General features: G+C 44.7%; 1 protein-coding gene across 5 annotated transcripts in view; it reads left to right on the top strand.

Annotated features, from left to right (window-relative positions):
- The window catches only part of LOC142802718 (uncharacterized), a 65242-nt gene that overhangs the window by 38410 nt on the left and 9718 nt on the right, over positions 1 to 17114 (top strand). For 3 of the 5 annotated variants that reach the window (XM_075887732.1, XM_075887734.1, XM_075887733.1), the window contains one exon: positions 12262 to 12339. Coding sequence is in view for 4 of the 5 variants with exons in the window: in XM_075887734.1 (XP_075743849.1) it covers positions 12262 to 12339 (78 nt within the window). In the remaining variant the exon portion in view is untranslated. Of the gene's footprint in view, positions 1 to 12261; positions 12340 to 12417; positions 12641 to 17114 lie in introns of all 5 variants that reach the window. The other 2 variants (XM_075887731.1, XM_075887730.1) reach the window with 1 other exon arrangement.

Genomic DNA, 17114 nt, shown 5'->3' with positions numbered 1-17114 from the left:
GAAAAAGAAATAATTACATTAAAGGTAAAGGAGAACATAACGTTTAAGGAAGCACGGCGAAGAGTCGCTCCATTCTATGGACCTACATACGCTGATGCGGCGCGTCAGGGGGAACCGCCGCACCAGCCTTCGCCACTCCTTCGGCCCGCGCATACCGAGCCGACGGTTGTGGCCCCTGCCCCCAAGGCGCCTGTAGCCCAGGCTACACCGCCTACTCCCAAACAGAGACCGGAGACTCCAGAGTCCTCGGGTCTCAAGGCCTCCCCTCACCAGGCGAGGCCCGTAATCCGAACTAACAGCCCGCATGTGCGGGCATCCAGTGCCTCCGAGGAGGCAATGGATACGTCGGCACCCTTGGTGCCGAAAGAGCGGCGTGGCTCCTTGGAGCGCGCCAAGAAAACGAAAAAGCAAATAACAGGGCCCGGTGACGGCCCTGTTAAGTGAACTCAAATTCCCCGTCTAAACAGCCACTCGCTTTTCGTACACACAGCACTATTTTACATTCACCATGAACACTCAAATTATACAATGGAACGTCAGGGGCCTCCTCAGGAACCTTGACGACATCCAAGAACTTTTACATGAACACTCGCCAAAAGTGCTGTGTGTACAAGAAACACACCTTAATTCAAAACAGGCAAATTTTCTTCGTAAATACGTTATTTTTCGAAAGGACCGAGATGATGCCATGACATCATCCGGAGGTGTTGCCATCATAGTAAATCAAGGAATTGCGTGCGCACACTTACAACTCCAAACATCCCTTGAGGCAGTGGCTGTTCGAGCGGTTCTTTTTGATAAACTGATCACAATCTGCAGTATTTACATTCCTCCTAGCTATCAGCTGCAAAAACGTGATTTATACTCTTTAATTGATGAACTTCCAGAGCCCTATGTTCTCCTTGGAGACTTCAATGCGCATAGCAGGCTATGGGGTGATTCTCGGTATGACGCGCGAGGTCGACTGATCGAACAGTTCCTTCTCTCGTCGAGCGCGTGTCTCCTGAATCGAAAAGAACCAACCTATTATAATCTCGCTAATAACACCTACTCCTCCATAGACCTAAGCATAGCATCTCCATCTCTTGTGCCTCTACTCCAGTGGAAAGTCGTCAGTAATCTGTACGGAAGTGACCACTTTCCCGTAGTTTTGAGCACAACTGCAGCATTGAGTGTACACCCCGTGTTCCCAAATGGCTCATAAACAGAGCCGACTGGGAACGGTTTCTTACCCTCGCTCGTATAGATTGGAGTGACATATGTACTTTAAGCATTGATGTTGCTGTCGACTACTTCACAGCTTTTTTGATTGATGCTGCAACAAAATGCATCCCACAAACAAATGGGCACCCAGGAAAACGGCGTGTGCCATGGTGGAACTCTGAATGCCGAAACGCGCGCAAACAGCAAAACAGAGCTTGGAGGCTGCTTCGGAACTCACCGACAGCCGAAAATCTTGAAACCTTCAAGAAAATAAAGTCTCAAGGCAGGAGAACGCGTCGGCAGGCCAGAAGAGAAAGCTGGCAGAAGTTTTTGTCAGGGATCAATTCATACACACAGGAGGCTAAAGTCTGGAACATGGTCGGTAGGATAGCAGGAAAACAAGTACACACACTTCCACTCGTGGACACTCGGGGTGATACCTTGGAAGATCAGGCAAACTTCCTCGGTGCACACTTCGAACAGGTGTCCAGCTCATCCCACTATACTGACACTTTCCAAAAATACAGAACAAGAATAGAAAAGCAGAAACTTGAACACAAATGCACTAGATCCGAGGCATATAACCAAGCTTTCAGTCTAGCTGAGCTGCAAATGTCTCTAAACTCCTGCAGTACTTCTGCCCCAGGTTCTGACCGTGTGGTGTATGAAATGTTAAAAAACCTACCAATCGAAACACGAAAAACCTTACTTTGTTTGTACAATGCTATCTGGTTTTCTGGCGCTATCCCTACCTCCTGGAAAGAGGCTATTATTATTCCCATTTTGAAAGAGGGCAAAGACCCTTCTTTACCCTCGAGTTATAGGCCTATAGCACTTACAAGCTGCTTGTGCAAAGTCTTCGAAAAAATGATAAACTGCCGACTTGTACATTTTCTTGAAACAAATAATTTGCTCGACCCATTTCAGTGCGGGTTTCAAGAAGGTAGATCCACCACAGACCACCTTGTTCGTATCGAGGCACAGATCAGAGACGCCCTCGTCCATAAACAATATTTTCTCTCTGTGTTCCTCGATATCGAAAAGGCTTATGATACAACATGGCGTTTCGGCATTCTAAGAGACCTTTCCCACCTTGGCGTGCGCGGAAGAATGTTTCACATAATCAAAAGTTACCTGTCAAACCGGACATTCCGTGTCCGAGTGGGCACGGTTCTTTCCCAAACATTTGTTCAGGAAACAGGCGTGCCACAAGGTGGTGTACATAGCTGCACACTTTTTCTCATAAAAATGAATTCCTTGCGCTTGTCCATCCCTCGCAATATGTTTTATTGCACATATGTCGATGACGTCCAGCTTGGCTTTAGGTCTTGCAATCTGCCATTGTGTGAGCGGCAGGTTCAGTTAGGTTTAAACAAGCTCTCCAAATGGGCAGAGGAAAACGGATTCCGACTGAACCCACAAAAAAGCACGTGTGTTTTGTTCTCTCGAAAGAGAGGCATGCACTCGGAACCTGACATTCGACTGAACGGGCAACGTCTGTCCGTCAAAGCCGAGCATAAATTCTTAGGCCTAATCTTGGACAACAAGTTGTCCTTCGTGCCGTATATCAAGTATCTAAAAACAAAATGTTTAAAAGCCATGAATGTTTTAAAAGTGTTGTCACGTACTACTTGGGGTAGTGATAGGCAATGCCTCATGAACCTCTATAGAAGCCTCATTCGCACCCGCTTAAATTATGGGGCCGTTGTCTATCAGTCTGCTACTCAAAGTGCCTTGAAGATGCTGGACCCCGTGCACCATTTGGGCATCCGCCTTTCTACGGGTGCTTTTCGCACCAGCCCCGTAGAAAGCCTTTACGTTGAGTCAAATGAGTGGTCGCTTCATCTGCAAAGAACCTACATGTCCTTTGTTTACTTCCTTAAGGTGAAAGCAGACAAGGAGCACCCCTCATACTCTACAATTAATGATTTGTCGAGCTCAACTCTGTTTCAAAACAGGCCTTCGATGAGGCAGCCCTTCTCAGTTCGCCTGAAGTGTCTAGCTCAAGAAACTGCAGTGTCACTTGAACACAGTTTAATGGCTCCTGTAGCATACCCGCCACCGTGGCAGTGGCAGACTATAGACTGCGATGTGTCTTTCCTAGAAGTTACAAAACATGCACCTATTGCCCATATCCGAACATACTTTTTGGAACTTCAACACAAATACACACGTCCTGAGTTCTTCACAGATGCCTCCAAGACTAACTCCTCTGTGTCCTACGCTGCTGTCGGCCCATCCTTTTCGGATGCCGGCCCTCTACATCCACGCACAAGTATCTTCACAGCGGAAGCTTACGCGATACTTGTGGCAGCTAAACACATAAAACAATTACAAATACAAAAAGCAGTAATTTATACAGACTCCCTCAGTGTAGTAACGGCTCTGCACACTCTTAAAAAACACAAAAACCCAGTCCTTGTCTCACTTTACTCCATTTTATGCACACTCCACACACACAAACAACATGTTGTAGTGTGCTGGGTGCCAGGGCACCGTGACATTCAAGGCAACGTGAGGGCGGATCAGCTCGCTGCATCCGTCCATGAGAGCACCGCCATTACATCCATATCAATCCCGGCCCTTGATCTTAAGCCGTCTCTCAAGCGAAACCTCCGGGACTACTGGCAGAGCAAGTGGGATACACACACACAAAACAAACTACACGTTATCAAGCCACACCTTGGCCATTGGCCACCAGTATCAAAATCACGTCTAACAGAGGTAACACTAACAAGACTCAGGATAGGACACATATACACGACACATACACATCTTTTGTCCGGTGGTGATCCACCATTGTGTGATAAATGTGGTGAGACATTAACAGTTGTTCATGTTTTAATTCAATGTAAACATTTAGACACTCTAAGAAGACAACACTTCCCACTATCCTACCGACAACATTTACCTTTACACCCTTCAATGTTCGTCGGTAGGGAACCGCTTTTTAGTCACAAATCATTATTAGCGTTTTTAAAGAAAATTCATAATTTTCATATCATATACCCGGGCATACCGTAGCACGACCTCTCTAGAGAGGTTTTTGCTGCGGTGGCTACACAGGAAAGCACTTGCCTCACGGCCCTTGCACGCAAGGGTACGTGTGAGGTACTTGTGCTAATGCCATACATATCCACCATCGTCTTATTATCACCAACTTTTGTCATCATTCACACCACACACATCTTTCACGGCATGGTCATCATTTTATTACTTGTATGTTTTTACCCGCCTTATCGCGAGGAATTTTATGGCCCTTATACAGCCGCTTATCACAATCATTGTCCATATTTTCAGTAAGGTTAAATGGCGCTCTTTGGCCAACAAATGGCCCTTGCGCCAAAAACACCATACATCATCAGTCCTAGAGATATCCTGGAAATGATCAATTAGTGACCTTAGTTTCTTGCATATAGTCAACATTTAACCAGGATGTGATTAAGAATTGGCCCTTTTTCATCTCATCACCCCGTGTCACGCACATTTTTCAAGTCTTAAAGTAAGAGCGTAATCAGTGTCTCAAAAACTGTCAATTAAAACACTGAGGCAAACCATGCCGGCGGTTTCTTTAAACTCTCCATTCAACGTGGCGTATTGGGTGTCTGAGGTACGATCTCCCACAGGCACCAAAAGCACTAGAGTGGGTTGCCTAGTCACCGATGGTTGAAGGCCTCGGTGCGAACAGGGAAGAGAAGTGTGGCTGTGGTGGCAGGTTTTCATGTCGTGGCTTGGACAGTGTAGGAGAAGGAGATGTATGTCAAGAAAAGGTGAAGAGGGAACAAGACATCGCATACCCTCAAGAGATGATTCGACGAGCCAAGCGGCAGGCATTCTTGTGATTTCTAACAAATGTGCAGTGGTCAGTGCATGTGGCCCCCTCAGGTTCCTAATTGAGCAAATATGCAGCTCGCCAAACTATGCGATGCAAGAAGATTGGTCATCTTCAGACATCAAAGAAAGATAAGCTAAACACGTGCAACCTGTGTAGCTTGATTTTTTTACACGTGTAGGGGCTTGTGTCTCCAGTTTTGATCTGTGTTACTTAACCAACAATATCCAAGAACCTCGAAAGAAGTTATAAGAGGTGAAAAGTTTTTGAACTCAAGGCGCCACAGGAGCCGTCGGACTAGCATGCAGTAAAAGGTGCCAAAACACCTGTTCCTCTACACCCCCCTCCCCCTCATGTTTTAAAGGGTACAGCAGCACTTCAACATCATAATCATAACCTTTCTAATGTAGAGCTCTTACTTCCCCCACAGGAGTGCTTCCAGGTTGTTGAGTACCATTTCAACACTTGTGCTTCGAGAAATGAGGATGAGGAAACACGAAAAGCATGAAGGCGACTGTAAAAATACGCGAAAATTTATTTATACGATGTGCTTTCCAGTTAAATCCTGAACACTTCTGGGTAATTCCCAAGTACTAAATATTTGCAACTACCTTGTTAATACAAAAATTGGGAACATTTATCTTTTTTTCCTTATTTTGCACATAAAGTGCACCAACAGCAGCTCCAAAAGTTTGAATTACTTACGAGTCGCGTTGACAAGTCTACGGAGCTCACAGGTGGTAAAAGGCGTGGCGGGCATGCGAGTGCATCTGCAGACTGGAAAATTGTCCCTAGATACAAGCACGCTCATTTTATGAACACTATAAAACATTAGCAGTTGCTGCAGTACCACCTGGCAATCCTTTCCTTATGGCATTCAAGAGCATCTTTCACTCAATATAACGGTGGAAGCTTGCATTAAAAATTTTTTGAAATTACGTGTAGGTTATCAGCAAAGCAAAATGCTTGACGACCTGTGGTTTTGGGTTTCAGTGAATGACAATGCACCCAAGTTGTCCTGAATAAGCCGAAGCCCTCAACTACGGCATCTCGCATAATCTGGGTCGCTTCAGGATGTTCAACCCCACAAAACCACAAAACAAAACAGTGTATGGTAGACACGTCATTATATATATATACAGGGTGTTTCAAGAATTGCGACTATATTATCTCAAAATTACGGAAACAAGGCATTTGCTTCCTGGCTGCAACGTTTTCTTTACATTGGCAGAAGCAATCTTCTGATGCGAAGGAACATTAATTGCGGCAGAAATGTAGAAATTAAGACAATTAACTCTTTAATTAATGTAAATAGCTGGTTGAGTCAAGTGGGTGAATCAATGTTTTTCCTACAAATAGTCAATATCCACTTTAAAATTTCGGAGAGGCGGACGCTAGTAATCACCACACAGCAACGAAATCTTGCTAATTTAGCTGGCAATAGCGAAACCTGCACGCACCAAACAGCGCATTTGCGATTAACTTCAAAAATGCCCGCAATGAAAAGTCAATTGTTATGAATTGCATAAAAAGGTAATTTTTAAGCTTTTTTACTTACTTCTGTACTTGATGTCTGTACGCACCTGAAGATGCCCTATGCCAGAATATAGGGAATGGCGCAGGTAGCGTGCAGATGCCTCCTTTTGCTAATTTTTAATAATTATTGGACATATTTCTTGAAACACCCTGTATTTGAGACTTGGGCAAGCTCTCAGGTGGGTTTGTGGCCCGTGCAGTTCTCTGGTTGACCGAACCATATAAATATGTAGCTTCTTCATGGCGTCGAGGCTGAGCAGCAAGAAACCTTTCTCTGTGATGTAATGTGTCACTGTTGCCCGCATGGCACTGTATTCAATTTCCGTTTCGAAGGTGCCCAGACTAGGAATCAACTTGCCAGAATAGTTTGAAGACTCGGCGCTGAAAGAGACAAGGTGCAAAATTTTTCAAATTCTGAAAATCAGCGTTATTTACAAAGAATACTGTGGCACCAGTACCTATAAGAAGAGGAAGCATATTTTCTTTCAATGTTTTGTGAACTACAGGTTCTTCTTGCATAGTGGCTATCCTATGCCAAGAATGTGTGGTGAATTCAGGACGCTATGTTCTCCAGCGATGGAGACTAGGACTTGAGACACTGCAACTTCTGCAGATGGTTTTATGACAAACAACCGCGAACAATCCATGTTTCTGACACTTGCGACACTGTTGTCTTCATTCTGGGCAGTTTTTTGCATTTGCTTTGTGCTTCATGGAGCCACAACAGTAGCAAAACGATCGGTGACCGTTACCTTGGTTGCTTCTTGCACCTTCTTCTGCGGCACGGATGCCGTGGTGCGAGCCTGTTGCTGCATAGTTGTGTCGAACACTATCTGGCTCACGAACGGGTGCACAAAATCAGAAAGTTGCTTGGAGGACGCGCTGCTGATCTAGCATTCGATTTCACATTGCGTTTCTTCAATGCATTGCACTGGTGCTCCATCATAAACCGCGTTAAATTTGTGTGTTGCTTCCATAGCTTTGCCGATTTCTTTAGCCTTGGCCAACGTAAGTGTTCAGCTGGAATTTGAGAAGCGCTCGCGCAACACTAGGTTGGAGACTCCTTTAACTAGTTAATCCTGCATGCGTTCATAAATTGTCGATGCAAATTCCAAGTCGAAGCTAGTTGTTTGAGTTGAGCAACATACTAGGTGAAAGGTTCCAACGTCAACTGAAGCCTCATGCATAACTGATGTCTCTCAACGATCAAATTCATTGTATTCATGAAGAGCAAGTCCAAACCATTTATAACTTTGTGTACTCTCTCATTCAATACCCCGTGCGATGCACAGAGGTCTACATTGGTTCAGTAGAAACTTGAGGTTGTGGGGCGTCCGTAGCGACGCTGACTGCTGTTGTTTGTTTGACTGCTTTGTTGTTAAAGTACAGACGCAGTCCTTCCACTCAGAGTGATGTCAGAACAGGTGCTGCTTTTCGCTCTGCTAGCCAGTCACAGTCTCTGATCGACACAAGGTACGCTTTGAAAAGCTTCGACCATCGTTTCTGTGGTGTCAGAGCAGTACTAGGGGCCAATAAAAACGGTGTCACAGCTGTGACTGACATCCTTTTAGTAAATTTGCAAGTGACGCACTAGCAAACTGCAGTCAAGGCATAGATAAACATAACCGTAACATTCCTCTCATAAGCTTTTTCTCATTGCCATTTTGTTGTATCACGATCGTATAGCTATGATCGCACCCTGCCGTCCAACCGCGGCTTGTGCACAGCGTTTCATGGGAGTCTTCGAACACATGACCTTATCAGTCAGACACTGATGAACAAAGAGCACAAGGCTTTTTCTTCTTTTATTCCCTTCATTTTTCGAATACACAATATTGGTGACTAAATAGCTTGTTTCTTGCAGATTCAGTTATCAGATGTTTTGTGAACTGCTACTAAGTGTCCTCACTTGACGTAATCACCCACATGTCGGAGAAACTCGTAAGAACAAAAAAAAGTGGGTACGTGTCTTCAATGACCACTGAGGTATTTGTTTTATTAATAAACAGAACTTGATAAAGCTTAGTTTTCGACTTTCACCGGCAGTACAATTGCCATCGCCTACACGGACGAGCATTGTGGGCATTCATCCCACCGATGAAAGAAGGCTGAACGCAAATAAAAAATTTTGTTTTAAAAATTTCGACACACTTTCCAGAAAAACCGCTGCTGGGTTAAGCAGTTCAGATGGTACTTTTTTTTTTTTTTTTCGACACAAAACGGAAAAGCAGTGATGGAGAGTAGACAGTCCTTTTAAAGTCTGGGATTTTTCGTTGGTGGCATGTGTGGCACTGTAGCCGTGATAACAATGATTATCGTTGACTACGAGTAGTTTGTGTAGTATACGACGTCTCTATATGCTTTTTACAACGCATTTGATATGACTGGAAACAACCACCCAGGTAATGTTCAGGGACCTCGTCTTTGCCAAGTTCGGTCAAGATCTGGTACCACAAAGCAGTAATAATGAAGGCAAAATGAAATTCACTACTCAATACCATGTACGATTTATGACCAATAATCGTATGTAATTGCACACTGCTTTGGCACCCATTTAAATGCATGAGCGGTCAATGTCACAGCTGATTTACGGTAACACCAAATGATCCCACTGCTTCACCTACTCATCACCATTCACTTCGTGGATATGCTGTGGTTTCAGATGCTAAGTAGCTGAAACCCTTTGAGTACCCTGTGTAACGCTGTCCAGCTGTGTCTCCTTGCTAGCGCGCCGCACGCATTGCGTTCTCCACGCCGCAGTTGTTGCAACAATGCCAAGTAGGTCAAGTCGCAGCTTTGCGTTGATCTTCCTGTCTCCCTCACCTGCAGCAGCTGCCGGCTTCTCCCAATACGCCAAGGTGCTGTTGCTCCTCCACCCACTCAAAACACACTTCTCTCTCGCGTCACCTTCTCTAACGCCCGTAACGCTCGACCGCAGGTCGAGTGAATACACTCTTTCGACTCTTTTATCTGTGGTGAAACTTGCACGAAACTCAATTAGCATCCCATGTTTTTGCATTTCAAAGAAACGTTAACTCGAGTAAAGACCAAGTTTTTCTTTAAATTGTTCTTCCAGCACCCTCGTCGACGCTCTTTTCAGCCGAGTCAACGCCCACCGCTTTTGCTTCACATCCCGTCATGGTTTCCTTCGGAGACATGGTCCACTTTTTTTACGCGAGCTGGTTATTTGCGAAGATTTACTTAACCTTGGTCTACTTGACTTTTCACTTGCTTTGCTACTGCCAAGTGTCATTTATGTACTTTTTAGTGTGTTCTTATGATGTATCCTTGTGGTACAGTTGTCAGAAAAATAACTAGATGAAATTCAACTCAAGATTTGATTATGATGTGAAGTAGCAATCGAGCGACATTGAAAAAAAGTTTCAAAAAATTATTTCAACACAAGAGTGTCAAACAATATGTAGCAGAACGCTACTCTTGCTAAAAAAAATTGAGACACTAAAGTGTTCAGACAAAGCATAGACAGCTGACCATGAAAACGTATGAGAAAATCTTGAAGAATGGAAAACCAGGTTGACAACTAGCAGTCCTCTGTAGAGAATAATGTAGTTGATGAGAAAGAAAATAGAAATTCCAAAGAGGAGGTGCCATCAAATTTGTGGCTTGTGTTTTCTTTGTTGCAGACATTTCTTATGGCACTAGGGTTATGGTACCCACTTCACGATTTATGTAGTATTGCTAAATAATTTCATTTCACCTTATTTATTTATGCAACTTTCGGTTTAGGTTTCCGGACGCAGACTTGGACAGTCACGTCACTTTGCACGAAGCTTGAACACATGGGCCCACAGAATTCTGACACATGCAGTGCCGCATCCTATGCTTTTGTGCACACTCGTGACCGATTCTCCTGCTGCCTTTGTAACTTCCTTAGCTTCTTTCATGGAGGATATCCACATTCTTTTGTCAATTTTTGTTATCGCCCCATTACGCTGTTAGTAATTCTTAGCACAAAAAGTGCACTTGTTGTGTTAGAAAATCTTCAGGACCGCAGTAGATCATTTTGTTAAGATTAAGGGCACAACGTGAACATAACAGATGATTCTTGAACCTACGTGGCCACTAGTGATAGTATATTCAACGGCACTTGCGTAAATGCCTATGTGCGTGAGCGTTAGTATACCGACAGCCGACGCTTTCTTTGTTGGTACAAGTGCCAGTGCAAATTGCTGGAATCTGGCTTCCCGTGTACCGACCACGATTTCTGCCATATAAACAGTTTCAGTTTGGACACGCGGTCTCTGCGTTCGTCAGCATTGCGATTCCGTCACAATATTAGCAAGTACAGTATTCCTCTATGCGCAGAGATTCTTTCCAGAATACCTTTATAAAACAATGGTATCAAAATCTTCTGGCGTTGCTGCAATTATGAAAATAGGTGTATATCTTAGTTTTCGGTGTGTGGCCATAGTGGGAAAACAGAAAGTTTGAAATGGCTTCACTGTCGCAAGTATCGTTACCGAAAATTCGCAGCAGCAGAATAATAGAATCCCTCTGATTTCTGCAACAAGAAATCGGTGCTTCCCTGTTTCTTTGGCTACCGAGTCATGCTTCGGGAAGGTTTTCGGCTCGGTGTTCAGCCCTCCTGACTATGACCGCCTTTCATCAACTATAGAGGGCATGACGCTTCGAGAACTCTTCTGATTAGATGAGTTATTTAGCACCATTCACAATTTTTGTACTTTGAAATTAATGACAAGCCTGCTTGTTCTTTACGCGATTCGTGACGGTCTGGTTGCAGAACGACATGGCAGACCAGAAGCGATAGCTAGTGGAATGAAGGCCGGCTTTCAGAATCTTCAGCATAAAGAACAAACTATGTTTAAAATCTTTTTTGCAGACTGTATTGGCGCACTGCGCAACAGCCTCCCAACACGGCCTCCGTAGAACTGTCCAAGCTCATCAAGTTTCTGCTCCTCTACTCCACTTCGTCTTTCAATCCATGATACGCACAGGTTTCAACAAACATATTTTATTAAAAGTACGCACCGCTTCTTTGCTGCCACCTTGTTTCCAATTCGTTAACGAGAAAGAGCACCCTCTACAAATCATGTCCGATTATCTTTCACAGTAAGGGAAGGATGCGGTGAATCGAGATTTTACTGCATATATATAGATACAAAGATATTCTTTCAAATATTTTCAGGACTACAGAGGCCAATCAACCATTTTCATCTTTATCTTTAATTTCAAGGAAGTAGATTTACATGAGCTTCTTCCACTAGAGGTAATATTGTTACGACACCTTCAGTGAAACTCCACACAGAAGTATATAATTGGTTTTAGTTATGGCACCCAGTGCAAACAAAACATGGACAAGAGAAGGAAATGGTGACAGAAATGGTGACAGAAATGCTGTGTCAGTGCTTTGAACGATTCACTGCTTGTGTCATCGTTTTCTTATATTGTTTGTGTTTTGTTTACGCTGAACGTCATGGCCATTTTCCAACTCGCCTCATTTTTTACCGTCCTTTAGGTTTGAGTTCTTGACGAACATTGGCAGTACTTGGTGCGGCATTAGAAATTTGATTAGGCAATTTTACAGAAGTATAATTGGTTTCATTTTATCCTTTAAAAGATGTTTAAGAAGCAGGCATTCTAATGAATGCGATATGTTCCTATTTTTGTGTGTATACATCAGTAACTCGTCTTTTTGTGCTCTATTTCAGATTCTTGGATGTTTGCTCTTTGGAGGCACTACCATCCTACACACGTCAAAACCAAATCATAGTAGCGAAATAGATCAGGTAAAGCGGCTTTGATTTCTTTTCTCGGAATGATATTTTGCATTACCACATGTAACAAAACAAGCAAATTAATTTCAGGATGACGTTGTAACAGAGGAAGTTCTTAAAGTAGCGCCAGGTCTGGCTTGTGATTTGGGACAAGCTGTGGAAACATCACCAGAGCCAGCGTGTGAAACGAATAATAGTACAGAGAAATCGGTTCAAGTGCAGCTACTTATGCACCACGAAGGATCCCAAACGGACGAAAAGAAAATCGTATCTTCAACTGCTATGCAGACAGAACTATACACTTGTTTTTCAGGTATGTATTCGTGTTTCTCATCGGATTTATGAAAAATTCAGTTTGGCCGCAAAGGTGCCATAGCGGCATTTCAAACTGTTACATGAAATGAGGGTAGCAGCTCAATGCTTTTGCATTCGACCAGTCATCATCCTTCAAAATGCTGACGTAAAGGAATACGGTTGCCATAGTGAGATAGCAATTTTCGTGTTGTCTGTCTTTTTAGTGCGATGTAATTGGTGAGAGAGCGGCAAGTACAGTGCGTACAAAGGTATGAAACACCTGTTGATTTATTTTGAGACAGCAACCAACCGCGCCTGTTTATTAAGTATCTACAGTTTTACTCCAAGGAAGTCATCTCTGTATCACATCATGCACAAACTAGGTCATGTGCACATGGCGTGCCTGAGCGTACTCGTACACGTACACCACCAATGTTGTTTCGTTTAAACGTTCTCAGTAGTGTATTGCCTGTTTCTGAGGAGCGGATTCCTCAGCGCGTGTACATTTGGAGGAATTGGCACGAATCATGTGTCCTTACCACGATACCCCGCGTCGCACTGCTGGAACAGCTGTCGGAGACAATGCACCAAAAACAAGCTAAGCGCTCTCAAGGCAGCACTTTGTGGGAACGGCTAGAAGATGAATGCATGCAAAGTGGAAATCTGTTAATGTATAGCATCGCTGCAATTTGAATATAAGATTTTAGGAATGCTCTTACATTTCATTTGTGGGTGTTATTTCTCGTGGCTGTTACTCATCTGCTCAGCAACAGATCACTAAAATTACGCATGTCACCTCATGGAGTTCTCGCAATGTCACGTGCTATGCCCTCAACTGGGTTCTCCTTATCACGTGCTATGCCCTCAACTGGGTTCTTCTTATTGTGCTGGATATAACCAACTAATGGCACATTCTTCTTGATATCAGTGTTTTTAGCATGTTAATAACAATAGCCAGGATGGCCAGTATTTAACTAGAACCTTAGTAAGAGTGTTCGGTGAGTGACGGTAGAGGACCAATGTCTGCCAGGGGTGATGTAAGCGCAGGAACATTCCTTACTTAATAAGGAACTTGAGGCTGTAGAAATATTCGAAGCCCTGCACTATGGCATCTCTCATATTCTTACCGTAGTCTTTGAACATACTGCAAAAATTATTCATTACGCATTACTATCAGTTATCACTTGAAAATTACTTCCTCTGGATATTGCCATACAGGCATTGTAGTAGATTCTTCTTGAAACTTTTTTACCAGTTTACACCGTAAGTGGCAGCCTAATGCATTACGAAATCAAGCTTGTGATTGGTATGCGACCATGTCTGGACTGCGACTCCAGATTTCCGGAATCGAAACGAACGAGATTTACTAATTTACTAATCTTTCTTTTTTTCAACGTTTGTGCAAACAGTATTGAAATGGAAAAAGTAATGAATTTTATTGCAGTGTTAAATAAATTGTCGACACGAAGTTTCGCTTGTGTGGCAAATAACTGATTTAGACTGGAAGTTCGAACAAAAGGCAACAAGAAGATGAAAGCTTGTGGTTAAAAATTCGTAAACACAGTGTGGGTGTTGCAGTCGACTTTTCAACAAGAAGCCTTGAAAACGACAAGTCCACTTGTGTAACTTCGGCTACAACATACACGCCATGTTTACGAATGTCTCATGGTCCGGACTAAAAACTTAATAATGCATCCTTCTGTTTTTACATATCTGTGTATGCTGAGCAAAATTACTTATGGAGATAAAATGCGACAACTATCAGTAGTGGTTGTCACGTATTCAAGACCCGAGCCCTACACCAAGAACGTCCATGTTTATTTCTACCGCTCATGCACTCCCATTCTTATTTCTCCTCAGTTTTCTTGCTTGTTTTCGCGCGACCGCAATTATCTGCAACATACTCCCAAGGGGCCAAGACGATCACAAGGTAGTCTCGCTAGTCCAGATCACTTGTCTGGCTCACTTGCCTCCAGAATATATGCTAACTGAACCAGTGACTTTCCTTGCCTTTCCAGAAGCTAGTCACTCTAAAGCATGCGCCCAATATCTGCTGGGTGCGCTACCGTCAACACAGGAACACACTTCGCAGCTCCCAACAACGAGGCCTTCGGCGTTCAAGCTGTAGCACTAATGACCGTCTCAATGCATTTCCTGTCAAGCGGGTGATCCGGTATGACCGGTCTTCCCACCAAAGATCTCCCCCGAACTTACACTAGACGACTGGTTGGCTCTGGGAGACGAGCAGCTACTGCACAACATAAGCGTTGAGCTTTGAACCCTTCAGCAGGGCATCGTTGTGGCAGGCATGACCTAGCGTGTGCGTTGAGGTGTCAGACACAGCACAAAGCCTTGGTGTGACAGCATTTTCATGAATGACTGCATGATGAGGCGGATAATAGCCATCATCTTTTGGCTGTCGTTTTTCCAATCGCCTTTTCTGTTTTTTGCTAAATGCCTCTCTGATTGCCTTGCCACGGTGTCTATACAGTTCAGAACGTTCAATTGCACCAGTTCAATTGCACATGTGGATAGCCTTCTCCCAATCTTCGATGATCACTGCCTGAATGTCTACCCAAAACTGGTGGTTTTAGCGGAACCTTGTAGCAGCCATCCAACTTTATGAGGCCTTGTTCAGATGCCTCAAGTTTTGGTGGAGCCTTGTTTCTTTTCTCAGCAGGTGCCTTGGTCCCCATGACACTGAGACGCCTTATTGCAGAAAGATCATTGTAGGGACAAACTTCGTATAGTACAGGAACAGAGCGCTCATGTATGCTGAACTTCTCTCGCGTTCTATGGTGCCCTGAACAGTCCAGCCAAACTTGGTTTTCATGGCCGTAAGATCACTGGACAAGTGATCTATTCTTCCAGTTACAACCTTCCAGTAGACGTCGGAACAAAGTAAAATGCTTACTTCCTGTCGGTTCCAGCTGTCGGGATGAAAGTTGTCTGCAGCATGACAAGTTCATGTCCCACAAAAGCTGCGAAACATCAGTACTGAGCTGCGGACTTGTTACTGCACACACACACTTTGGGTACTTCCAAGGCCTCCACGGTTATCGCCATGTCCCTACGTTGGCCTCATAGAGTCAACGCTACCCGTCAACTGCGTGTTACTTCGCGGGGCTTCGAGTGGCCGAACGTAACCAAAGAAAGTTCTTTGGTTCCGATAACCGGGCACCTTAGGTCCTTTGAAGCATCCGCTGGGATGAATGTGCGCTGGCTGCCGCTGTCGAGAAGAATGCCCACGAGACGCTTTCAGGACCCATACTCTATCCAGACTCGTCCTGTTTGAAGAAGAACGGCGTTGATTCCGCTCGGGGCGCTTGGGGCCGATGTCACTGAAGGCGTGTTAGTGCCTCGCCCGGCGATGTGCAGTTTGTCCTGGTTTACTGTCGTCGCAATTATCCTGGTTGGGGCTGCCAGTGTGAACAATTCACAGAGGATAGTGAGGTGTCGTCGGTTGCACTTACCGGTGATGCTGCGTGCAGGCGGCGAAAATGCGCCATGTGGTTTTGCAAGCCGCAACGTAGCAGCAGCGTTTTCCCTCAGCCGAGAGTTGAACGTTGCAATTCGTGATGGTGTGCTGACAACTGCTGCATAGAGGGCACATCTCTTCCGTAACTGTAACAGATTCGGCAGCTAGTGCGGACACCGTAGGCAAATGTCCTATCGGTGCCGACAAAGGTTCGACCTCTTCAGGCTGCGACTTCGAGAAACCAGACGCTGTTTGTTCTGGCCTGCTTTTCTCGCCAACCTTAATCTGAATCTGAGCAATTCGGCAGTCTGGCGAGCTCTCTGTTCAAGTGTTGCGATGCTGGACGTTTCCTGCGGCGCTTCCTGTGCCTTCTGGCAGTAGAGAATCGCAAAACCATCTGGCAGACACTTCATCAAGACATGGTTGAGGACCACGTCGTACTGGTCCGGAGAGACGCCCACACCGGTCAACGTGAAGACTCGAAAGTTGACCTTGTCGTAGAGCAGGCGAAGTTTCTCCACGTCTGCCAACGACTTGACTGGCGGTAAGGCGAGCAGGTTGTCAACGTGCTTGTTGTCAAGCAGGTCGCATCGACCAAATCGCTCCGTCTAGGTCTTGATCGCGATTTTGTAATGGTCCTCGGTTAGTCGGATGCATTCGATTGCTCTCTTTGCTGCAACACTCAAATAGGACTGAAGGTACTTGAACTTCTCTATCTGTATAAGGTCTTCATCCAGATGAATTGTGGCACTGAAATGGTCCCAGAAGGACTGCCCATCGCAAAGTGCGCAGGAAAACATCGGGATCTGTAGTTTCGGCAGGGCCACCGTGTGATGATGCGGCATCGTTCCTAGACTGGGAATCTCATCGACTACTCGAGACGAGTCACTGACCTGACTCTGGGCTGCGGTGCTGGAGGTGATGTAGCTACCGACCTTGCAGCACTTGTTACTGTTGCCTTGTTTGCGGCCCCAGAAAGATGTCGCGTATTCAAGACCCGAGCCCTTGACCTAGA

Source organism: Rhipicephalus microplus, chromosome 3 (genome assembly GCF_043290135.1).
Source record: "Rhipicephalus microplus isolate Deutch F79 chromosome 3, USDA_Rmic, whole genome shotgun sequence".
Classification (NCBI taxonomy): domain Eukaryota; kingdom Metazoa; phylum Arthropoda; class Arachnida; order Ixodida; family Ixodidae; genus Rhipicephalus; species Rhipicephalus microplus.
Note: the sequence above shows the minus strand (reverse complement) of the source record. Positions and strands in the feature narration are given on the sequence as shown.